At 45.8% G+C, this 25509-nt stretch overlaps 2 protein-coding genes and 1 long non-coding RNA gene across 5 annotated transcripts in view; 1 reads left to right on the forward strand and 2 right to left on the reverse strand.

Moving 5' to 3' along the window:
* The window catches only part of LOC114661712 (kinesin-like protein KIF22), a 31851-nt gene extending 31465 nt beyond the window's left edge, over positions 1-386 (reverse strand). For both annotated transcript variants that reach the window (XM_051934638.1, XM_028814875.2), the window contains exon 1: positions 232-386. The gene's annotated coding sequence lies outside the window, so the exon portion shown is untranslated. The remainder of the gene's footprint in view (positions 1-231) is intronic.
* Positions 387-14054: 13668 nt separating this feature from the next.
* Positions 14055-17110, reverse strand: LOC127529802 (uncharacterized). Its single transcript, XR_007936423.1, has 3 exons — positions 16876-17110; positions 15221-15306; positions 14055-14160 (listed from the first exon to the last, which is right to left on the reverse strand). It is a non-coding gene; the product is annotated as an uncharacterized LOC127529802 (long non-coding RNA).
* A 5628-nt stretch (positions 17111-22738) lies between these two features.
* Positions 22739-25509, forward strand: part of mapk3 (mitogen-activated protein kinase 3) — a 28160-nt gene continuing 25389 nt past the window's right edge. For both annotated transcript variants that reach the window (XM_051934544.1, XM_051934545.1), the window contains exon 1: positions 22739-23005. In XM_051934544.1, coding sequence (XP_051790504.1) covers positions 22809-23005 — 197 coding nt within the window. In that variant the 5' untranslated portion in view covers positions 22739-22808. The remainder of the gene's footprint in view (positions 23006-25509) is intronic.

Here is a 25509-nt window from a genome sequence, read left to right on the forward strand (position 1 = left end):
CATACAGTAGACACCAAAGGACTCTCTCCGCACACAGGCTAACTTCAGGTTTGTGTGCTGCTAAGTAGCCCACCGTAGCTTTTTTCACATACTAGAAAGTTTTTCAAAGCAAAGAATCAACTTCATATATGCAGAGAACCCGTTGCTTTGTCAAGCTATTGAACCGCACAATCCAGTAAAGAGCCATAACGTATTTTTCGGAGCGTGTCTCGCTTTTCGTTCGGCGCTTACCTCGGAGTCGGGGTCTGCTGGACTTCACTCTGAACTCCCAGCCGTGCTCTGTGTAGCTCGCCTGTCCCTACTAACGAGACGCAGCTCTCTATCCACCCCTGCCAGGGGGTCTCCGGACACGCCCTGCTTGAGCTGTACGAGCTGCGGATTTAACGTGTTCGGATATTCACATGTAAATGACCCCCACTTTGTGCACGGCGATCGGCGGGCTGTTTGTCCTGATAAGCGACTCCTTGGCCATATGAGATAACCGAGTCGTCTGGGACTCAACAAATTCCCCGGAAGCCGAAGTTTGTCGTTCTCGTGCCATCCATAGGATGGGCACACAGGCATTCCTTCAAAGACTGCATAATGCAAAAAGAACCGGAACCGTTTGTTCCAGTTAATATTGACATATATGGCTGACACCTTCATCCAAGGCGACGTGCAACATTTAAAACACATCCCGTTCCAATTCTTTTTGGTGTTCCAGTTGGAGAACAGGGAGGTGAAGTGTCCTGCTCAGGGTCACACGGTATCAAAATGGGGATTTCAACCCACAACCCCAAAGCCTTAACCATTATGCCACTCTGGCTGCCCACATATCTACTAACATGATACTGTGTAATATGTGCTGCATGTGGAACGCGAAATCTGCCATTTGTCCGAAACTTCATGTGGAATCCCCGGCGCACATTTCATCCGACTGCTTTGTTTCTCGCGACTTTCAGAACTGCAACCCCCTCAAAAAGCTGAAACTGGAACAAACCCACAGAAGAAACTTTACAGTTTATAAAATATGGACCAATTGTCACAAGCCCCCGAGGCGCCCGCGATTCGTTTCAGTTTTTTAAAAATGATTTTAACAAGTTAGATCAACTCAACTCAGCACAACTCAAATTTAACTTTATTATCCAATACAAGGGAATGTATTTGGTTTGTGCAGTATTTGGATAACTGATAACAGCCTGAATCTTAGTTTATAAGTTACGAATTATCAATGTAGTCCTACTGACGATACAAAGATGCGCAGGAAAAGTTACATAAAAAATAAATAAGGTAAAACACACGAAGAGACGCACAAACCGACAGCGGCACCCTCGGTTAGCAGCTGTGAAGAAATAGAAGTACGGTGAAGTGTGACACTAAATACATAATAACACCATGACATAAATATGTTATTGTTTATTTCTTTCTGTTTGTATGAATTGTTTTAGTGACGCCGCGTGAAGCCAGAGCTCTGAAAATTAAACTGTCACTTTCAGTCGTCAAAGTTCAGAGGGCGGGCTCTAGCGAATCCTGTGTTCTGATTGGCGCATCGTCGGTAAGCCCGGCTGGTGGAGGGGCGACCCACATGCTTGATGTCGCCTGTCATTGCGAGTCCTTTGAGGAAAACTACCCGCGAGACACACCGTAGGGGGTCTTTGGAATTTTCATCACAGTACTTCACTTGTCATTCTCAGGGAGGGGATGGATTTGCATTGGCACCTTAAGGATCGCATCCCCCAACTTGTACTTCTCAAAAGATCAGAGGTGTTGATATGTTAATGTAATTAACTCGACTTCATGTAAACTCCTTCTGTTGCATCCAATGGTTGCCGGATGGGTTTAAAAAGAAAATCAAACAGCAGTTGTTGTAACCAATGACTTGAAATATTTCTAAATCAACTGCGGATACTCTATGGGACAGTAATGGAAGATAAATAACTTATTATTTAACGGTGAACTCTTAACCGCCTTAGGAAAGACAAGACATTAAGAAATGGCTGTTTAGAAAGTCGTGGTGTTTGTTTCAGCTTAACACAACACGTATGAAAGTGGTCTTCATTTGTTTAACTCTTTCAGGGCTGATGTCTGCTTTTGTCAAAATTCAGGGGCAGAGAATGGTAATCAGCTATAACCTGCAACAAAACCCACCCTTACGTTTTAGTTCGACTCTCTTTGCTAGAAGGAAAGTTACATAGCCTTGTTGCTTTAACTTCATTTCCATACGCATGCGTGAGGTGAGTAGCGAAGAACAAACAACCTCTAAAATGGCAGCAATATCTGGCGAGAGACCAAAGTGAATGTGCAAACCATGGACATTTTACGTAATTTCATTGAGTAGGACTCTGACTTGTTGGACTCTGAGTTTGATGCAAGTGATCTGGAGGTGACTGAGGTACCAGCATCATCTGATGGGTCCCCAGCTGATCATGGTGCTGAACACTTTCATGTAGCAGCATTCGCCTGGGAGGACCACCACTTATGACAACCTGCTACAGGCAGCTGGCCCACCATGCATTCCTGCTGAACATCAAGGTGCCCCTGTGCAGCCACTGCCACCAGAGATGCCAAACATGCACCAACGGCAGAAACAGCACATAGCAGCAGACATTTTACGTTGATTTATTTTGTGAAAGCATTGCAATGTGTGCTTTTCAGAAAAAGGTGTTTTTTGGAAAAAAAATATTCAGCCCTCAAAATCTACCCAAGCATATAAGGCGCTCCATTATTTTCAGCCAAGCAATACGATAAATGGTATTCGCTCACACCCCACAGATGGGGATAAACAACCGCAGGAGCTCAGATGAGATCTCATCAGACAAGGTTATACCCCCAAAACAACAGACCCTCAAATAAGAAGAGCGACTGCCATATACCCAGAGACCACCTTCTGGAATATAAAAACAAAGAGAACAAGATGCGCATCCCCTTGTTGTCACCTACAACTCACATCTTCTAAAAATTATAAAAGGACTTCAGCCAATGCTAAACAAGGACGAAATGCTGAGAGATGGATTATACAGACGACCGCCAAACCTGCGGTCACAGCCACTACCTGGACCAGGGCATTGATGAGGCAGTACCTCCTCTGGGATACTAGAGGGCAGCCATCCTGGGCGGCTGTGGCACCATGAATACCTGCAGGGCATGTCGGGAACTGGAGTTGGGTGAAGCCGTGTTGGGTTCCATGGGGGCTGCCAGGGGGAACTGTAGAGCCCTGCAGAGGACCTCCAGCACACCTGGGGGTGATTCCAGGTGATAGTGATGAGCCCACCTAGAACACTCCCGGGACCTGAATAAGAGGAGCCACCTCACTCCACTGAAGGGCCAGATTCGGGAGGAAGGAGTGGAGGTGGACGGACTGTGTATTGGTGTGGTGTTGGTGGTTTGTGCACTTTTGATTGTAAATAAATGCGGGTGGTGACTTGAAGCTGTGTCCTGCCTGTCTATTTTGGGGGTTAGGATGACAGTATGCCCCCTAGTGGCTTACACCACTAATTGTCTGAAGCTCCCTAAATGAACCAACAGAAAATGGCACAACTCCCTGCCTACACAAAAGCTGCAAAACGTGTGTGTGCTCACATTTATAATACAGACCGTGTAGTCGTACCACAGTGCCAAACAGAACGTCACATAAAGGGGTCATTATCCTACAGATCATCTAATGTGGTCTCCCTCATTCTCTGTATGAAATGTCCCGACACTGAACTCTATGTGGGAGAAACTGGACAAACACTCGGCCAGAGAATAACTCTGCACAGGTGCCACATCAAACATGGTGACAGAGATGATCCTCTAGCGGCCCACTTCAACAGCCATGGACACTGTGAGAGGGTCTTTAGAGTCACAGGGCTTAGGGGCAACTTCAGAACACAGCAAGAGAGAAGAGAATGGGAAGTGAAACTCACGTGGAAATTGAACACATCACAACACGGTTTGAATGGAGACAAGAGTTGAATGGCCAGGGATGAGGATTGTTTGACTACAGACCCACATTGTATTGAGAAACTCATCAGAAACTTCAAGACTTTGTTGGACAGTCATCTTACCCAAAGATCTTCACCTGACATTGTTCTCCTCTCTTGCTAAATGAATCTTAGCCTGAAGAGGTTTATTAATTTTTTACATTTAAGATGTCTCACTTAAAGGTTTCCCAATGTTTTATTTGTCCTGGTGTCTATATAAGCACAGTGAACTCCAGTTTCTGTATGACATCTCACCTGATGAAGGGGCCTGAGTTGCCTCGAAAGCTGGCATATTGTAATCTGTTCAGTTAGCCAATTAAAGGGGTCATTTTGTTTAACTTCTCACTACATTCATAATGACTAACACGGTACAACACCCTAGTACTTTAAACCTACCCGCAACCTTTCACAGTATGGCATGCAGTATATATCATGCTTTCAGCTCTCGCGATACGAGGACCGGACATGTACATCACATGATACACAGTAAATGTCAGATTACTGGACCTTTTGGATTTAAGTTCTACAACAAGAACACAGAGGGCGACACGGCTTGGTACACACACGTACCAAGAGGCTGCTCATTCAGAGAACCACAACTGACTCGTGAAAAAAGTGACCAAGTAGTGTGGTGGACAGGAGGACTTTAGGGACCCTCAAAACTCGATTTGACGTTGCTATCCTGATATTAGGAGAGTGAGACTGGAGAGACCGAGGGGCTAAATGGCCTCTTCTTGTCAAAATGGTTCAAATGTATTAACCTATAAACTTATTTCTTCCACACCTCATTAGCCACTTAACTCAGCAGCAAATTCTCAAAGCCACTTTGTAGGTAGGTAGGTAGGTAGGTAGGTAGATAGATAGATAGATAGATAGATAGATAGATAGATAGATAGATAGATAGATAGATAGATAGATAGATAGATAGATAGATAGATAGATAGATAGATAGATAGATAGATAGATAGATAGATAGATAGATAGATAGATAGATAGATAGATAGATAGAATTTGGTGTAATAGGCAGGATTACATAGATAGATAGATAGATAGATAGATAGATAGATAGATAGATAGATAGATAGATAGATAGATAGATAGATAGATAGATAGATAGATAGATAGATATGAAGGACGGTCCCGCCCACCTGGCGGTGGATTGGTGAATGACAACGTGTTCCCGCCCACCCACTGCTTGGTCGAGGTGAGTGTCAAGATCCGTTTGATGGATGATGCCTCTGCCTTGGTCCCCGGTCTGTCAACACCTGTTGGTTGGCCCCCCACTTCCCAGCCCCCCTCTCCTGAGGACATGCCCAGACACATTGAGGGTCCTGCCACAACATGTTCAGATATGCCCGTGCATGAAGGGGCCTGCCTTGGCACCCGGTCAGGCAGCACCTGTTTGTGGGCTGACCCCCCACACTTCCCTGCCCCCCTCTCCCGAGGCCGTCTTCTCCCTTCTGAAAGTGCTGTATAAATAAGCAGCTCATCTTCTTCGGCTCTATCTATGATTTTAATATTAACATGAAATTAGAATCTCTATCTCACCTTTGCTTTATCATCTGTAAACCGTTTTTTTTTTTTTTTTCTCTAAGTCAAGCAGCTTTCCATCTCAAGCAGCAGTGACGCAGGTCTCTCACAGAAAGACAAGCCGCCCTGATCTCTCTCCACACACAGAGAGACTCTCTGAGCTGACAGGACCTGTGTGTTCACGTGTGCTGCCCAGCGCTTATAGCTGGAAGCTGCAACCTGTGTGAGTCCCTGACTACTAGCCGGCATAGGCCCCTGCGCGCTGGCCTGCCAACAGTTGTGTGTGTAATGTCCCACCCCTGCTGGGGGCTCACTTACACTTGAATAACCCTGCCCCCATGCTGTCTGAGGATAGAGAAAGGTGCTTTAAAACACCATATCGCTATTTCAAGCACACACAGGTCATTTTTCATCTCCTTCCAAAAACACATGTCGCTCGCATGAAGCTAAGGGGGTGCTGGTTCACACTTCAGCTGGGGGTTACGGTGTAAACTGGTGGCTGATACAAAAAATGTTCACACATATACAGCCTTTAATCTCAGGGCTTATCTTCCGGGACTGTCTAAAATCAGAGTTACCTAGGAAAAGGCATTAAGATGTCAGTCATTCTGAACTACTTACAGAAGGGCCCGCTTGTGAAATGCGTACTCTTTCGAAACGGACTCTCACTGTAGTATCTAGACGTGCATTTTCTTAAAGAGTACTTTGATTACAAATAACCTATAATGTGTGAGAGTCTGTCTAGCTATCGTAAAAATCGATTTTTTATATGTACGTACTTCTTTCTGTCTGAGCCGTGCATGATAGGGGATGACAAGGCTTTAATTGTGTAGGCCTTAATTAACCGCATGAACTGTGCGTGTGAGTGCTGTGGTGTTATGGGTCCACAGCTCCTTTAGCAAAGGCCAGTTTAATATAAATAATCAGCACGCTCCCGGATTAGCGAGGGGACGGGGTGGCTGTAGCGAGCCGCTGGGCGATATGTGGTGTGGGTGTTTCTTACCGAAGTGCACAAGTGAGAGACTGCACAAATCCGTGATTGTTCCTGTGGCTAATGGGCTGCTGCTGCAATGTCCCTCGTCATAAAGGGAAGCGCGAGCTGGTTAGGAAAGGAAGGAAAAGAAAAGAAAGGAAAGGAAGGAGAACAGGAGGTTACTGAAAGAAGCAGGAAGAGAGAGAGAGAGAGAGAGAGAGCTCATCATCGGTGACATTACTGACGGCGTTGGGTTCAAGGGCTCCTTAACAGCCGATGGGAGCACAGAGCTGAACCCCAAGTGCATATTTGAGTGTACTGTAAACACGGGTGTCAGGATACAAGAATAAAGTTTTATTGAAAAACAGGCGGCTGAATCCTTTTTTTAAAGAGGTCTATGTTCAAATCGACTCGGAAAACGGTAACCTTTTTAAAAAATCATATTTGTTTAGAAAAGGCCTGTGTGTGTGCGTGCGTATCTTGTTCAGGCTTTAATTTAAAACAGCATTTTCATCAACAGGCTAAAACCACTTTGGTACTCGGGGTGCTTTGTATGATACAAAGTTTTTAGAAATTCTGTTAACACTTGGTAATAGCATTCCATTTTACATCAGTTATGAACCCCTGAAAAATAAGAATGGTTATAATATGTTATAGGTGTATATACACTGCAGGGCTGATGATGATTAGGCTTATTTTGGACGCGTTAGGCAAATCAGGATGGCAAATGTTTTAGTGAATAGTTACATAATATCTATTATATGTGTTAGCACAAGGATTAAAATTTACTAAAACTGTGAGGTTTATTCTTTCTTTTAGGTAGTCCAGGGTACATAGGACATCTATCATTGAAAACCGTTTTTCCCCTCTGTTTGTGAAAAAGCACCCTAGAACAAGATAACTGTTTTCTATTCAACATATAAAATGTTTAGTAAATAAAGAGAGACTAAAATACAATTTACATTACCAAGCATTAACAGAATTTCTAAAAACTTTGTATCAGGCACTTTCTATAAGCGCTGGGCAGCACACGTGAACACACAGGTCCTGTCAGCTCAGAGAGTCTCTCTGTGTGTGGAAAGAGATCAGGGGCAGCTTGTCTTTCTGTGAGAGACCTGCTTCACTGCTGCTTGAGGATTTTCTGTGAGATGGAAAGCTGCTTGACTTAGAGAGAAAAAAAAAAAGCGGTTTACAGATGATAAAGCAAAGGTGAGATAGAGATTGTAATTTCATGTTAATATTAAAATCATAGATAGAGCCAAAGAAGATGAGCTGCTTATTTATACAGCACTTTCAGAAGGGAGAAGACGGCCTCGGGAGAGGGGGGCAGGGAAGTGTGGGGGGTCAGCCCACAAACAGGAGTTGACAGACCGGGGGCCAAGGCAGAGGCATCATTCATCAAACGAATCTTGACACTTACCTCGACCAAGCAGTGGGTGGGCGGGAACAGGTTGTCATTCACCAATCCACCGCCAGGGGGCGGGGCCGTCCTTCACATCCACCAATCAGGAGGGGGCGGGCCAGCAGTCACGTCCACCAATCAGAGAAAGGGGCGGGGATTCGGGTCATCAGTCATCTTTGATTGACAGTTTAACAGAAACACCCTGCCTTATACTACTGGCACTAGATAGATAGATAGATAGATAGATAGATAGATAGATAGATAGATAGATAGATAGATAGATAGATAGATAGATAGATAGATAGAAAGGCACTATATAGTATAGATAGATAGATAGATAGATAGATAGATAGATAGATAGATAGATAGATAGATAGATAGATAGATAGATAGATAGATAGATAGATAGATAGATAGATAGATAGAAAGGGACTATATAGTATAGATAGATAGAAAGGTACTATATAGGATAGATAGATAGATAGATAGATAGATAGATAGATAGATAGATAGATAGATAGATAGATAGATAGATAGATAGATAGATAGATAGATAGATAGATAGATAGATAGATAGATAGATAGATAGATAGATAGATAGATAGATAGGGCTGTCCTGTCCTCTGCTCAGGCTCTCTCTGCCTGGACTAGGACGACTTTATTTGTCTCTAAGGGGGATATGGAGATCAGGGTCGCATCCCGCCACCATTAAGAACACGTCAGGAATTGGCTCTTTATTCACAGAGCCCACACTGGGACACATCTGGAGGCCCCAGTTAGCCTAATCGCAGATGCAGGAAAAACAAGTAAATTCTACCTAATTGCATGAGTTCGAGATTTCAAAGCAGGATCCTATCCCAGTAACCGCTGCGCCACCCAGACTTGCCATTTGAAAGACACGTGGCATGTTCAGATCACATTATTGGAGTCTTGGTTGGAGATTGAACTGGCCGTCGTGTCAGCTGTAATTCATCTCACTGGCCAGTAGAGGGTACCCAAGTCCGACAAGTCACACTTGTTGAGGAAGCTTTTGGCCAAAGAATTAACCCTTTGTACTTCTCGAAATCTTGTAGATGTTTCTGTTGATTGATTAAAAGTCTCCAGCTAAACAGAGGGAGAGTGAGACCGTTCAAAACCGGACAAGCATACGCTAAAGTTAATCATAAGGCCAAAAGAGAAAAAGAGAAGAGAAAAAAAGAATGAAATGGATATAGAATTTGAACTATTTATTTATTTATTTATTTTGTACAATCAATACTGAAATTAAATTGAATCTCCACTTTGCATTAGACCTGTCCATTAAGATTTAGCTCGTTCTTAGCCTTGGATTCTTGGATGCTGTCTGTGATGACCTTAAGACTTCCGTTACCTGCCGATATCTGATTTTTGGTTGGTCGGGTTGTTAATGTCACTTGCAGGTACAAAGTACAGTGAAGTTCTTACACGCATTTTCTGATCAGCCACATCACTTCAGAACAGCTCATCCACCTGAAGGTATGCGTGTTTGGTCCCGGCCAGCACTCGGTTTGGGAGACCATCTTGGGAAAGCTGAGGTTGCTGCTGGAGAACACAAGTGGTGTTAGATGGGCCAGCAAGGGGCGCTTGTGGTCTGTGTGTGATTGGATCAAATGGGTTCAATGATGTATATTAGTGTCAATAAAATAAATAAAGAGGAACAATTAACAAAAAAATAAACAAATACATAAACAAATCACCTGAGTTGTATAAAGCCACCTACATAAACGCTACCTAATAAACGCCTCAGATCACACAGGCAGGAGGGGGAGGGGCATCATTACTGGAGACTGAATTGCTAAACTTGTGAGTTGTAATTCCACTATGAAGCCACTAGAGGGCACTCGAGTCCGATATTCAAATTATAACCTGACACAGTGCGCATCGGCACGACCCTCGACTAACGCAGGCGACCACACCAAGGATTTAGCGTTCGTATTAAAAAATGCCATCCTATGATATTATATAGCGCCTTTCCGTAGCAACTGCTGCCCCTACAGCTACACTGCAACTGCTTTCATATTTCTAAAATGTGAACGGCTCAAGGCCTCTGGGCTGACTGTCCATAAACAGGCTTACAGAGAACACATGAGAGCATATGCAGAAGCTCTGAAGGTTGCACGGTCCAAGTTTTATTCCACCATCATCAGAAATGGCTCCAGCAACCCTAAAAAACTTTTTTCAACCATAAATCATCTTGTCAAACCTCCTTTACCTGCCCATTCTGAGACCACTGATGACAGATGCAACATGTATATCAACTTTTTTAAACAAAAAGTTGATAATATCCGTTTACACCTCTCTACCAAGGATATCTTGCCCTTCCCAACTGTTGACTCATTGTCTGAGACCGTCCATCCTCTTTTCTCTTTCTCTGTTGCCACACGGGAAGAGGTGGAGGATGTCATCAGGAAAATGAAACCGTCTACTAGTTCCCTGGACCCTTTCCCCTCACCCTTGCTGAGGGCCAACATTTCTGCCATCTCTCCACTTATCACCAGGATAATAAATCAGTCCCTCCTGGCTGGCCATATTCCTTCTGCACTAAAAACTGCTGTCATCAGACCTCTAATGAAAAAATCCACCTTGGATCCTGAAGTTCTCTCCAATTATAGGCCCATCTCCAATCTTCCATTTCTCTCCAAAGTCCTGGAAAAAATAGTTGCAGCACAACTTCACGATCATCTCAAACTGAACAATCTGTTTGAAAAGTTTTCTGTCTGGTTTTCGCCCTGGCCATAGCACCGAAACAGCCCTGGTCAGGGTCACCAATGATCTTCTGATGACGGCAGATACTGGTTCACCTTCACTACTTATCCTCCTTGACCTGACAGCTGCTTTTGACACAATAGACCATAACATCCTTCTTCACCGCCTGCAATACACTATTGGACTCTCAGGAATTGTTCTAAATTGGTTTACATCATACCTGACTGGCAGAACTGAGCATGTCGCCCTTGGCAGCGCAAAGTCCCACACCCACAACGTCGCCTGTGGTGTTCCACAGGGCTCTGTGCTGGGCCCTATCCTTTTTACTATCTACATGCTCCCCCTTGGAACTGTCATTGGCAGACATGGTTTATCGTTCCATTGCTATGCCGATGACACTCAGCTTTACCTCAGGACTCAGGACTACTCCCACCTCCTCTACTGCTCCTCTGCCAACATCTACATTGTCTACCTGCCTGGAGGAGATAGAGGCATGGATGAGGCTCAATTTTCTTCAGTTGAACAGATCCAAAACAGAAGCCATCTTAGTTGGTACATCACATCATCTTCGCTCTTCTACCATCACCAGTATTACTTTCTCTGGCCAAAATATTCCTCTTTCCACATCTGCTACTAATTTGGGTGTTAGAATGGACTCCCAACTTACTTTTGACACCCACATCAAATATCTCTGTAAGTCATCTTTTTTCCATCTCAAGAACATCGCCAAACTCCACCCATTACTCACCCTGGCAGATGCAGAGAAACTCGTCCATGCCTTTGTCTCTTCCAGGCTGGATTACTGTAATGCACTCCTCATTGGGATTCCTGGCAAGAGTATCCAGAGACTCCAGTATATTCAGAACAGCGCTGCCAGGATCCTGATGAGGGTGCGAAAGTATGATCACATCACCCCAATCCTGAAAACCCTTCACTGGCTCCCTGTTTCATTCAGAATAGAGTACAAGGTCTCCCTTCTTACCCATCAGTGCATTTATGGACATGCCCCTCTTTATCTACAGGAACTCCTTACCCCCCATAACTCCTTACGTTCCCTCCGCTCTGTACTCACTAACACTCTTCAAGTCCCCAGAACTAAGCTCAGCAGCATGGGTGACAGGGCGTTTTCATCGGTGGCGCCGAGGCTGTGGAATGCCCTCCCTGATTACCTGAGAGCCCCACAGTCGACTGAGGCCTTTAAGCGAAACCTAAAAACTCATCTTTTTAGAAAGTCATTTTGTTAAAGTATTTTATAGACTCTTCTGTTCTTTTTTATTTTATTATTCTATTTTTACTCTGTAGCACTTTGGGATTGCTAAAATATAAAGTGCAATATAAATAAAATTTATTATTATTATTATTATTATTATTATTACGTTCTCACACAATATAAAATAAAGCCATTATTGTGGCTTTCTTTCTTTCTTTCTTTCTTTCTTTCTTTCTTTCTTTCTTTCTTTCTTTCTTTCTTTCTTTCTTTCTTTCTTATCCATCCATCCATCCATTTTATGATGCACTTTTCCCATTTGAGTGCCACCCTTGCACCAAGAAGCAGTGGGTAGGTGTCCAGCCAGCTTGATATGTCAGGCCTTAGGGTCTACTCTGATGTCCTGGCCCACCATAAACTTGTCCATTGTGGCCCCCTAATCAATGCCTAACTATGTCTGTCACCCCGTCACCACCTAATAGCTACTGTGTGGTGAGAGAACTGGCACAGGAATGGCTGGTGTTGCATCTTCCAGATGGACGCCACTATCTGTGCAAAGCATTTTGAGTTTGCTATTTAAATGTAATTTATTATTATTATTATTATTATTATTATTATTTAGTATTTTGCAGGCACATTGATGCACACAACTCACCCCTAATAGGCTAATTTAGAGTCAAACGTGAAAGGTGCTATATAACATAAAAGTTTTGCTAATTGACACAATTCTAATCCTTGCTATCAAAAATCCCCCTGTTGTGTATTGTTCTGGAGGGGGGGGGGTGTAGAGGGTCTGCTCTGAAAGTGTCCCCCCCCCCCACGTCCTACTCCTTCCACCTGTGGCCACAAGTCATTCGTTACATAAGAGGCAGTTGGGCAGACAGCCATCCTAAGTTGGGAAGCTGCCCGCCGGTCCAGTTGGCACATTTTTCTTTTTGCCCTCCGCCACAGACGCCGTGTGGTCCTTTGATGTCATCAGATGGGTGGCTTCCTGCCAGCTTCCAACGTGCGACAGCATGGGAGCCAGAAAATCCACATTTTTAGATGGTGGGCCTTCCTGACTGGCAGGATGGGGGTCTTGTCAGTCCCGGAGCTTCTCTCTGAGGGGCCGACAGGCTCTGGGCTTACGAACACATTCTTAATAAAGATCAGCTATTCCTTAAATCCTATTAGTGACAAAATCCCCACTGAGCTCTCCGGCTCAGACCCTTAAGCGTTTCCCAGCCTTCATTCCCTCGCTGCTAAGCTCCTCATGATGGTCTTTGTGCGCTGAGAATTACAAGAGTCCTACAGCTTCACAATGCTGGGTGACCTCAGGTGGCTCCACCACCCTTGCGCCCTGACCTTTTAAACTTCTTATTTTCAGACTCTTTTAATCATTTACAAACCCCCTGAAGTTTAAATTCCCCTTCACAGATCAGCCAATAGACACCTGATGTCAGCCTTCTTCTTCCCAGATCTCTTTGTGTTAATCTTGGCAAACACCCGTTCAGTGTGGCAGAAATGATCATTAACTCCGTGGTGCCCCCTACGTGCCACTCCCTACATTAAACTTGTCTATGAAGCACATTGATGCTCCACATCCATCCATCCATCCATTCTTTTCCTAAAGAAGCTCAACATTCAAAGTCAATCATTCAGCTCAGTGGTGCCCCCTACTTGTAGCTCTCCACTTATTTTAATCTGTCTGAAACTAATTAAAGCCTGACGAGCCCCAATATTCAAAGTCGTTTACTTAGCCTATGCATACCACCCAACTCCACTTCTCTGAGTTCACCGAGTTCCAATAGTTACGTCAAATTGTTCAGCTCAGTGATGCCCCCTATCTGCAACTCCCTACCTTAACCTGCCTGTGAAGTTTATGGAAGCCCAACATTCCAAGTAAAGTCAATAGCTCAATAGCACCCCCCCCCCCTTCACCCCCCACCACCAACTCTGCAATTCCCTACCTAAATCCATGAAGCTCTTGAGTTCCAACATTTAAATTAAACCTTTCAGCTCAGTAGTGCCCCCTATGTGCCACTCTGTGCCTGAACTTAAAGGTCATTGAAGCTCAACGTCCATCCGTCTATCCATCCATCCTTCTTCTAAACGCGACAAGATTCAAAGTCAATCATTCAGCTCAGTGGTGCCCCCTACTGGCAGCTCTCTGTGTATTTTAATCTTTCAAAATGATTAAGCTCAGTGGCGCCCCATATGTTCAGTTGTCTACCTAAAACTCTCTGTGAAGCTAACTGAAGCTCAGCATTCAAAGTAAATTATTTAGCTCAGTGGTGCCCCCTGTCTGCAGGTCTGTACCTGAAACTCTCTGTGAAGCTCTTGAAGTCCAACATTTTAAGGAAATTATAAAGATCAGTGGCGCCCCCTGTCTGCAGCTATCTGCCTAAACCTCTCTGTGAAGCTAACTGAAGATCAACATTCAAAGTCAATCATTCAGCTCAGTGGCGCCCCCCTATGTTCAGTTTTCTACTTAAATCTCTCTGTGAAGCTCATTGAAACTCAACATTCAAAGTAACTTATTTAGCTCAGTGGCGCCCCCTGTCTTCACGTATCTTCCTGAAACTCTCTGTGCAGCTCATTGAAGGCCAGCATTCAAAGAAAATTATAAAGACCAGCTGTGGTGGGCTGACGCCCTGCCCGGGGTTTGTTTCCTGCCTTGTGACCCTGTAGTTAGGATGTAGTGGGCTGGCTAATGGATGGACAGATATAAAGTTCAGTGGCGCCCCCTGTCTGCAGCTATTTACCTAAACCTCTCTGTGAAGCGAACTGAAGATCAACAGTCAAAGTAAATCATTCAACTCAGTGGTGCCCCCTATCTGCAGCTCTCAACTTCAATTTGCCTGTGAAGCTTACTGAAGCCCAACATTCAAAGTAAAGTCAATAGCTCAACAGCACCAGCCCCCTCCCCCCATCCCCCCACTCTTCAATTTTCTACCTAAATTGAAGCTCCTTGAGTTCCAACATTTAAATTAAACCGATTGTAATCTGTCTGAAGCTCATCAAAAATTATTTAGCTCACTGGTGCCCCCTATGAACAGTTCTCTACCTGACACTCTCTGTGAAGCTCATTGAAGTCCAAAATTTAAAGAAAATTATAAATATCAGTGGCGCCCCCTATCTACAGCTCCCAATCTAAACCTCTCTGTGAAGCTCATTGATGCTCAAAATTCAATGTAAATTATTTAGTTCAGTGGCGCCCCCTATCTACAGTTCTCTACCTTAAACACTCTGTGAAGCTCAATGAAGTCCGGCATTCAAAGTAAATTGTTCAACTCAATGGTGCCCCCTATTGTAATCTGTCTGAAGCTCATCAAAAATTATTAAGCTCAATGGCACCCCCTACCTGCAGTTTTCTACCTAAACCTTTCTGTGAAGATAATTAAATCTTAACATTCAAAATAAGTTATTTAGCTCAGTGGTGCCCCCTATCTACAGCTCCCAACCTAAACCTCTCTGTGAAGCTCATTGAAGCTCAACATTCAATATAAATTATTTAGCTCAGTGGCGCCCCCTATCTACAGTTCTCTACCTAAAACACTCTGTGAAGCTCAATGAAGTCCGGCATTCAAAGTAACATCTGCAGCTCAGTGGCGCCCCCATCTGCTGACACCATGTGACCCTTCGCCCATCTGTACTCCACATTGAAAGATACCAAATGTAAAGCTCACATGTTGTAAGTCACCTTGCATAAAGGCGTCAGCCGAGTAATACTAAAGAAGCTAGTAGGCCAGGAGGACATCATCTTGTCGCTGTATTTATGAGGTAGGGCCGGAAGTCAAACTAAGTGACAGTTTGCTAGTAAGCATGAACACCCTTCATCTTCCCTCCTTCATTAATTAAAAATAAAACAAATGAAGATCAGCACTGGGGGCTCACCAGGTAACACTGGGGTGTCTGTGACGCAGTCCGGACGTCTTGTTGATTTCCTTTCCATTTGGTGACCCATTTCCCGCGTCTCACACGCAGTTGTGAAAGCTCTTTAATCAACCCCATGGCCTTTTGGATGGCACATGTTGTAGACACGTCTCGGATCCCTGCCTGCTCTCTGCCACGCGCCACTTTCTTTAATGCCATGTTTGTTTCTTTGTTTGGGTGACTCTAACGGCTTATTTTTAGAACCATCTTTACGTGTGATTTATTTTTTTTCGAAATCGGTGCGGTGAGTGAAATGAGTCACCGATTTCCACTGAAAGAGCTGCAGGGCCAATAGCGGCGAGCCAAAGGGAAAGGGGCGTGGCCAGCGAAGACAATATCAGCTGAGAGCAAACAAAGTAACGGAGCTCAGGAAGGCGAAGGGGGGACTCAGGAAAGTGTGAGTCAGGGAGCAGGGCCAGGGGATGGTCTCCACCCCTCTGTCCATCCATCCATCCCTCTATTGTCTGCAGTTCATGACTTCGCTGCTGCTTTTTTAATTTTAATAATACTGTAATTAATATAGCACTTTTCTCGCTACTCAAACAACTTGGACAGAGGGGAACCACTTCAACCACCACCAATGTGGATGACACAATGGCAGCCATTTTTACACCAGTACACTCACCACACATTGGCAGTTAGGTGGTGAAGAAGTGGTGAGAGAGACAGTGGGTGGGCAAAGCAAGTGACAACCTATTTAGATGGGGCCTCACAACAAGCGCTGAATGTCCCTGTGGTGAGCCCACCCAAACAATGGACAACATTCTCCATCAATGTTCCCGAGGTCCTACATGTACCTGTGAAGATCTTAAGGATGCTAATGATGCCGCTCATACCTGGATACGGCAGTGGCGTGATAAGATATAATGATGATGATGATAAGATAGCCAGAATGACAAGGCCATGGTGGGCATTAGGATTAAACCCTACACTTTATGAAGAATGCCAGGGGATCTTTTATAACCACAGAGAGTCAGGAGCTCAGGTTTACATTGCATATGAAGGATGGCACCATTATTACAGTACGGTGTCCCCATCACTGCACTGGGGCATTGGGATTCACACACAGACCAAGGGTAAGAGCCCCCTGCTGGCCTCACCAGCGCCTCTTCCAGCTAATTGAACCTCAACATTCAATGTAATTAATTTAGCTCAGTGGCGCCCCCTATCAATAGTTCTCTACCTGACACTCCCTGTGAAGCACACTGAAGTCCAAAATTTAAAGAAAATTATAAAGCTCAGTGGTACCCCCTATCTACAGTTCTCTACCTGAAACACACTGTGAAGCTAATTAAAACTTAACATTCAAAATAAGTTATTTAGCTCAGTGGCGCCCCCTATCTACAGTTCTCTACCCAAAACTCTGTACAAAGCTCTTTGAAGCTCAACATTCAATGTAAATTATTTAGCTCAGTGGTGCCCCCTATCTACAGCTCCCAACCTAAACCTCTCTGTGAAGTTCATTGAAGCTCAACATTCAAAGTAAGTCCGTAGCTCAGTGGCGCCCCCATCTGCTGACACCATGTGATCCTGAGTAAGTCACTTCGCCCGTCTGTACTCCACATTGAAAGGTACCAAATGTAAAGCTCACATGTTGTAAGTCACCTTGCATAAAGGCATCAGCTGAGTAATACTAAAGAAGCTAGTAGGCCAGGAGGACATCATCTTGTCGCTGTATTTATGAGGTAGGGCCAGAAGTCAAACTAAGTGACAGTTTGCTAGTAAGCATGAACACCCTTCATCTTCCCTCCTACATTAATAAAAAAATAAAACAAAATGAAACAATGGTGCTGTTCCTCCAGCAGCAACCCAAGCTTTTCCTAGATGGTCTCCTATCCAAGTGCTGGCCAGACCCACACATACTTCACTTCAGGTGGATCACCTCTTCTGAAGTGCATGTGCTGTGGCTGCTGGTCCAGAGATAAATGAAGATACCACAGACAATAAATGCATTACTTTGAAGGCTTTCCAGTTACATTGTGATTGGGGAAAAAATGACTTTCATGGAAATTCACTTCACAATTCCCAAAACCTGTTCTTTTAAATGGCTTCATCCCAGGCAGACATGAAGCCGTGGACAGTTAACCAAGACCAGGGCTCTGACAGCTCAGTCGTCGATGGGGCGCCTTTCATCATGACCTCCTTCCAAGCAAGTTTCTGAAGTGGGATTAAGTGGCTATGAGAATATTAAATGCTTTAAACCTTCCACTTTTAGGAGCTACGTGGTCTGCTTAGAGCTGGAGAAGAGGTGACACTCAGCCGAATCATTTCATTTAAAGGTTTGGGACATCTGATTTAGGTAGAGACATGCAGATGGGATGGACTCCTTTGGCCCCCATTGCAGTCCACACTACACTTACTTGGAGTTCCAGGATGGAGACTCCTGGCTGCAGAGATAAAAAGGCTTGGAATGCTGGACTTCAATGAGCTTCACAGGCAAGTTAAGCAAGAGTGGGAACACAGGTGGGCTTCAATGAACTTCAGACAGATTTCGGTAGAGCCCTGGAAGGTAAGGGGTGCCAATGAGCTGAATGATTTGCTTTGAATGTTGGGTGTCAGTGAGCTTCACATGCAAGTTAAGGTAGAGAGCTGGAGATCGGGGGCCATCACTGAGCTGAATAATTTAATTTAAATGTTTGGAACTCATGGAGCTTCCCAGACTGATTTAGGTGGCGATCCCCCACCCCCTTCAACAACTACCTGTACAGGTATTGGGATTAATAACAACTTTCATTTTGAATCCGGCACTTGTGTGTGGTCTCCTGTGTCTGGTGTTTGGGGTTCTGTTACGCCACCTACAGGTCATATGAGACAGTTACAAAGATCTGACATGGCCACCCCATCGTTACAGCAGAACAAAATGCATCTCCGCTACTCTCACCGGGTCATTGTGCATAAACACAAAAGAGCTGCTGAAGCAGAAGGAGCAGAGCAGATGATAAGGCAAAATAAAGTGCAAAGTACAAGATGATCCAAGGCAGTAAAACTATGGCAGGTGGTGTCGTGCAATAAAAAGTAGTGCAAATACATCAGGTACGGAGTGAAAAGGCATCGCTCTAAACACAGACGATACAAAATTATAACAGCAGGAGGCAACGTGTGTGGATGGTCAGAAGGAGGACATCGGGAGCACTCAAGTTCAACCTCAGTTAACCAGGTGGTGCATCACCAGAGGGCCTTCCAGCTGAAACTGTGGTGGACTCCCACCACAAATCAGCTCTGTGGTGAACTGCCGGTGGTCAGCAGCAAACCTGCAAGGTCTGGCGCGGAAGCAGTCCCCTTACAGCAGGACCTATTAGGGGAACTCTCTCAGAGAGCGCCAATGAACACTACGGGCAGAGCACTTCCTGCTGATGCCAGCCGAGTTATCTCTCTTTTTTTTTGGCACACACCTTTTCTGTTCAATGTCACCATTACCCCTGTAAGACTGGTTTGGGGAGCCACCCCGCATACCGTGAAACACTTTGTGCAAAACAAGTAGTCACAAAGAACCGAGTCCACACACTTAAACATGTAATGAACTGAGGAGGAATGGCAGGCAGGTTGCTTTTACAGCAGGAAGGGCGTGTTTTAGGGCAGGAAGTGGGGTCATCATCTGGGATCAGAAGCCGGACCAGGACTGGAGGTGGAAGTAATGTTTTCACGCGGGCTTTCCTTCTGGAGGTCTGTAGAAAGAGAACAACAGGCATTGGTGCTCATTGCTGACTCTCAGTCCTGCATGTCATTACCCTGAGCTAAGACCTTTGAGTGCCACCCAAGCGCACGAGTGTGACACAAACACTCAACCACAGTACAAATCCCATCCTCGTCTCCAGGTGTATTACCATGGTTTCGGTTCTCAGATTTGCACTGTGGTGAACTGCCTGTGATCAGCTATGATCCCACGATGTCTAGCTTTGAAGCGATTTCCTTACAGTGTGAGCTAATAGAACTTTTTGTTCTGACCGCGCAGAGACAACCCTCAGCTTTTCTGTGCAACATCACCATTGCTCTCCAACTCATCCACAGTGCAAATCCCACCCTCATCACCAAGTGGTCTCAGTTTGCATATTTGCACAGTGGTGAACTGCCAGTGGCCAGCCACAAACCCACAATGTCTAGCTTACAGTAGAAGTGGAATCCTTACAGCAGGAACTAATACAAGAACTCTTAGGTTTGGAGACCACCTTTGAACACTGTGAGCAAGCACTTCCTGGTGATGTCAGCTGAGCTTTCTCTCTCGGCACCCACCTTTTCTGTGCAACTTCGCCACTACCCTCCACCTCATCCATGGTGCAAATCCCATCCTCGTCACCAGGTGTATTACCATGGTCTCAGCTCTCAGATTTGCACTATGGTAATCTGCCGGTGATCAGCTATGATCACATGATGTCTAGCTTTGAAGCAATTTCCTTACAGCGTGAGCTAATAGGAGAACTTTTTGTTCTGACCGCACAGAGACCACCTCTGAACACTGCGCTTGGTGGACTTCCTGGTGATGACAGATGAGTTCTCCCTCTAACAGCCCTCGACTTTTCTGTGCAACATCACTATTGCTCTCCACCTCATCCACGGTGCAAATCCCACCCTCATCACCAAGTGGTCTCAGTTTGCAGATTGGAACCATGGTGAACTGCCAGTGGCCAGCCACTAACCCATAATGTCTAGCTTAGAAGTGGTATCCTTACAGCATGAACTAGCAGAAGAGCTCTTAGCTTTGGAGACTACCTTTGAACACTGTGAGCAAGCACTTCTTGATGATGTCAGATGACTTCTCCTCCTCCCAGCCCTCACCTTTTCTGTGCGACACCACCACTGCATTCCACCTGTCCACTGCGCAGATCCCATCATCATCACCACCAAATGTATTGCCGTCATCTCAGTTTGCAGGCTTGCACTATGGTGAGCTGCCAGTGGTCGGTCAGCTGCAAACCCACAATGTCTAAGTTAGAAGTGGTCTTTTTAAAGCGTGAACCAATAAAAGAACTCTGTGGGCGTGCAGAGAGCATTTATGAACACTGCAAGTGGAGCACTTCCTGGTGACATCAACTGATCTCTGTCTCTCTCTCTTGGTATCCACCTTTTCTGTGCAACTCCGCCATTACCCTCCACCTCATCTGCAGTGCAAATCCCATCCTCATCACCAAGTGTATTATGGTGGTCTCAGTTTGCAGATTTACACTGCGGTCAACTGCCAGTGGTCAGCCGCAAACTCGCAATGTCTAACTTAGAAGTGGTCTTTTTAAAGTGTGAACCAATACAAGAACTCTTAGATTTTGGCTGTGCAAAGAGCACTTCTGGGGACATCAGCTAAGCTCTCTGTCTCAGCACCCACCTTTTCTGTGCAACATCGCCATTACCCTCCACCTTATCCACAGTGTAAATCCCACCCTCATCAAAGGTCAACTGCCAGTGGTCTGCTGCAAACCCATAATATCTAGCTTAGAAGTGGAATCCTTACATCATGAATTAATATAAGAACTGTTAGCTTTGGGGACCACCTTTGAACACTGTGAGCAAGCACTTCCTGGTGGCATCAGCTGAACGCTCTCTCTCGGCACCCACCTTTTCTGTGCAACATCACCACTACCCTCCACCTCATCCACAGTGAAAATCCCACCCTCATCACCAAGTGTATTATGGTGGTCTGAGTTTACAGATTTGCACTGTGGTCAACTGCCAGTGGTCCGCTGTGAACCCGTAACGTCTAGCCTAGAAGAGGTTTCCTTACACCGTGAACCAATAGGAGAACTCTTTGTTTTGGCCATGCAGAGACCACTTCTGAACACTACGAGTGTGACATCAGATGAGTTCTCCCTCTCACAGCCGGTGGTCAGCTATGATCTTGCAAGGTCTAGCTTAGGAGTGGTCTGCTTACAGCTTGAGCTGAAACTGAGGAACATTCCGGTAGATAAGAGTTCTGTTACTTATTTTTTGACTGATGGTGACTTACAACATTTGAGATACAATTTATTTATTTTTTTCCCAGTTGGAGCACTGGCCGGTAAAGTGACCTGCTTGTGGTCACACAGTGTCAGGAGTGCAATTTGAACCCACAACCTCAGGGTTTCAAGTTAATCACTACGCCACACTGCCTGCCTCACTAGATTATTTACTGACCACAAGTTCATTCTCACCACATTACTAATTAGCACACAGGCAAATGGAACTGTTGAAGTAGAGGCTCTGATTTAAAAGTCGGTGTAATTTGCACCCGTGTCTGCCCTGCTCATCACTGATTCTCAGTATTCAGATACGATTTAAGGAGCAAACTCCACAGAAATAAGGTGAAAGGGTGAAAGAAAGTAAAGTAACAGATAGATTTGTCATAGGGGTGTACGGGGTAATGCAGCATGTGCTGTGCAATAACATTAAAAAGCAGACATTAAAAATTAATATTAAATATTTAAAGGTGCAGGGTTTAAAAAGTGTTTAGAATCTATGACAAACAAAACACAATTCTGGTTTTCATGTAAATGCAAATATCATACTAGAGCACTCTTCTGATAGCAGAACAAGGAAAGATGAAAGTCCAGCTAAACCACCGGCCTGATGAGACGTTAAGAGTGGCCCACTGATTTGTGGTTGGAATGAAAGCCACAGCGGCACTCCAGGACTGAACTTGGGAACCCCTGGCACAGAACAGACCAGGGAAATTTGGAAAAAGAAATGAATAAATAAACAGATGATGATGATGATTATATTGAGTCGGCTAGTAAACAGTGAATTAATGAACTGCTTAACCATCCACTGATTTACAAACCCCGTTTACTCACTTCAGGGTACCCCCGTTTTTGCTGACAAATCCTTATTTTCCAACTGGCATTATGTTTTAATGTCTGCATCCCTGCTCTGACTATTCGCCATGCCTGATATTATGCGCTGATTTACTGGAGCCTCGCTGCGAATGACAGCCCCGTTCGCTGCCCACGTTCATTCCTCACGCGCGTCCTCCCCGCAAAGCGAGCGCTCAGCAGCCTCTGCAGAGCCCCACGGCGCCTGCGCAGTAGCGAGCGCGCACTCTCCCGCCCGCCTTCGTCGTGGGCGGTGACCAGGCGGTGTCGCGCACGGCGACGAAGAGGAAGGCCGTGCGCGTCCCCACAGGCAGTACGGAGAGCGAACCAGAGAGCGGTAGCTATGGCGGACACTAGTAACAGCAATGGCAGTGGGGCCGCGGCGGTATCCGGAGCCGGCGCCGCTGGAGGAACCAGCGCTGCCGGAAGCACCGAAGCGCCCAAGTTGAGTCCGGAGTCGGTCAAGGGCCAGTTCTTCGACGTGGGCCCTCGCTACACCGACCTGACGTACATCGGGGAGGGGGCCTACGGGATGGTGTGGTAAGCGAGCGAGCGAGTGAAGAGGGCCTGGTTGGGGCGGGGTAGAGGGGCAGTGGAGGGGATACGAACAGAGTGGTAGCAGGGGCAGTGGACAGCACGACTGCGGCTCAGTCCAACCCATCCCACCCCACGCCAGCAGAGGCGAGGCTAGGCGGGGATTCTGGGCCCAGGGGGGGGGGGGGGCAGGCAGGCAAACACAGGCGCGGCCGATTCATCGATCGCTCGGGATCTGCGGGCGAGGGCCGCGAGGATATGAGCAGATCCATGGAGGGTGGATTTGTGGTGGAGAGGGTGGCACGGCAGGTGATGAACCAAGGCACTGCGGAGGGATCGATCCGAGCAGCCAGAAAATGGGTGGAAGAAGAGGCGAGGCGGCGCACAGATTGCAGCGGGGTTGAGCCTCATCCATCCCAGCTGACGGATTGATCGCGAGGGGGCGGGAGGTGACGGCAGTGGGCAGGATGCGAATGTGTCTCGGGCTGATCCGGACTGGGATGTGTAATGGGGGGGGATGTCAGGGCATGGATGGGGTGTTCAATTATCTGCTTCCTGTCATTATTGAAGGTGTCGAGGCGACAGTATCGTTTAATTATTGTTTATTTATTATTATTATTATTAATGGAAGATGGGCACAGGACCCCATGCTGATGCTGCCATGGTAGAAGAGCCCTGCTGCATCCTCCTTCTCCTCCTCCTCCTTTTGTTGAGTGTTGAAGGCTCTCTCTGCATAGCAGTGCCTCCACTTCTGTGGGTGGATTACAGCTTGCTTTGTAAATGCATCACTCCAGAAGACAGCACCCTCTTTTCTCATATCAGAACTGCACAACTGTGCGCCTGCAGCTTTTTCAAAGAGTAAAGAGGACACCATGCCCCCCCCCCCCCCCACTCCAGTTTCAGTTTGGGTTGAGGTGTTAATGTGGCAGCTATCCGATGTAAACAGAATTTAGAAAGGAGTCAGAACTGTGCTACTCCTTTGATTATTAGGAGGAGCAGGAATGCCTGATAATTTGGATGTAATGGGTTGGAGTTCAAGTCCTTCAAATCCTTGACGTCTGCCTCGGCACTTGTGGAGTCCTCTACTCCTTCTCACCCACTGAGGCCTGCTGTTGAGCAACATGTGGTGTTGCCACCTCTGCGTTGCGCCAAATCTCAATCCCGACTCTTCATGTGTAGCTGCTAGTTTGTGGAACGAGCTGCTGTGTGTTTACGAAGCATTTAAAGACCCTGGTTTGATGAAGTTTGTCTACTGATAGTAGCTGTTAGGTATTGTAATTAGGTGGCATTCACTTCTAGTGATCAATTTTGTCCCCTTGTACTGTAGCACTTGTTCCCTAGCAGTCCCTCAGACTGATGCTTAGATAGATAGATTGATACTTTATTAATCCCAAGGGGAAATTCACATACTCCAGCAGCAGCATACTGATAAGAACAATATTAAAGAGTGATGACAATGCAGGTATACAGACAATAACTTTGTATAATGTTAACGTTTACCCCCCCGGGTGTAATTGAAGAGTCGCATAGTGTGAGGGAGGAACGATCTCCTCAGTCTGTCAGTGGAGCAGGACAGTGACAGCAGTCTGTCGCTGAAGCTGCTCCTCTGTCTGGAGATGATACTATTTAGTGGATGCAGTGGATTCTCCATGATTGACAGGAGTCTGCTCAGCGCCCGTCGCTCCGCCACAGATATCAGACTGTCCAGCTCCGTGCCAACAATAGAGCCTGCCTTCCTCACCAGTTTGTCCAGGCGTGAGGCGTCCCTCTTCTTTATGCTGCCTCTCCAGCACACCACCGCGTAGAAGAGGGCGCTCGCCACAACTGTCTGATAGAACATCTGCAGCATCTTATTGCAGATGTTGAAGGACGCCAGCCTTCTATTGAAGTATAGTCGGCTCTGTCCTTTCTTACACAGATTATCAGTATTGGCAGTCCAGTCCAGTTTATCATCCAGCTGCACTCCCAGGTATTTATAGGTCTGCACCATCTGCACACAGTCACCTCTGATGATCACAGGGTCCATGAGGGGCCTGGTCCTACTAAAATCCACCACCAGTTCCTTGGTTTTGCTGGTGTTTAGGTGATGGTGGTTTGAGTCGCACCATTTAACAAAGTCCTTGATGGGGTTCCTATACTCCTCCTCCTGCTCACTCCTGATGCAGCCCACGATAGCAGTGTCGTCAGTGAACTTTTGCACGTGGCAGGACTCCGAGTTGTATTGGAAGTCCGATGTATATAGGCTGAATAGGACCGGAGAAAGTACAGTCGCCTGTGGCGCTCCTGTGTTGCTGACCACAATGTCAGACCTGCAGTTCCCGAGACGCACATACTGAGGTCTGTCTGTAAGATAGTCCACGATCAACACCACCAGGTATGACTCTACTCCCATCTCTGTCAGCTTGTCCCTAAGCTAGCAGAGGTTGGATGGTGTTGAAGGTGCTAGAGAAGTCTAGAAACATAATTCTTACAGCGCCACTGCCTCTGTCCAAGTGAGAGAGGGATCAGTG

The sequence above is a fragment of the Erpetoichthys calabaricus genome, chromosome 12 (genome assembly GCF_900747795.2).
Source record: "Erpetoichthys calabaricus chromosome 12, fErpCal1.3, whole genome shotgun sequence".
In the NCBI taxonomy this organism is placed as follows: Eukaryota; Metazoa; Chordata; class Cladistia; order Polypteriformes; family Polypteridae; genus Erpetoichthys; species Erpetoichthys calabaricus.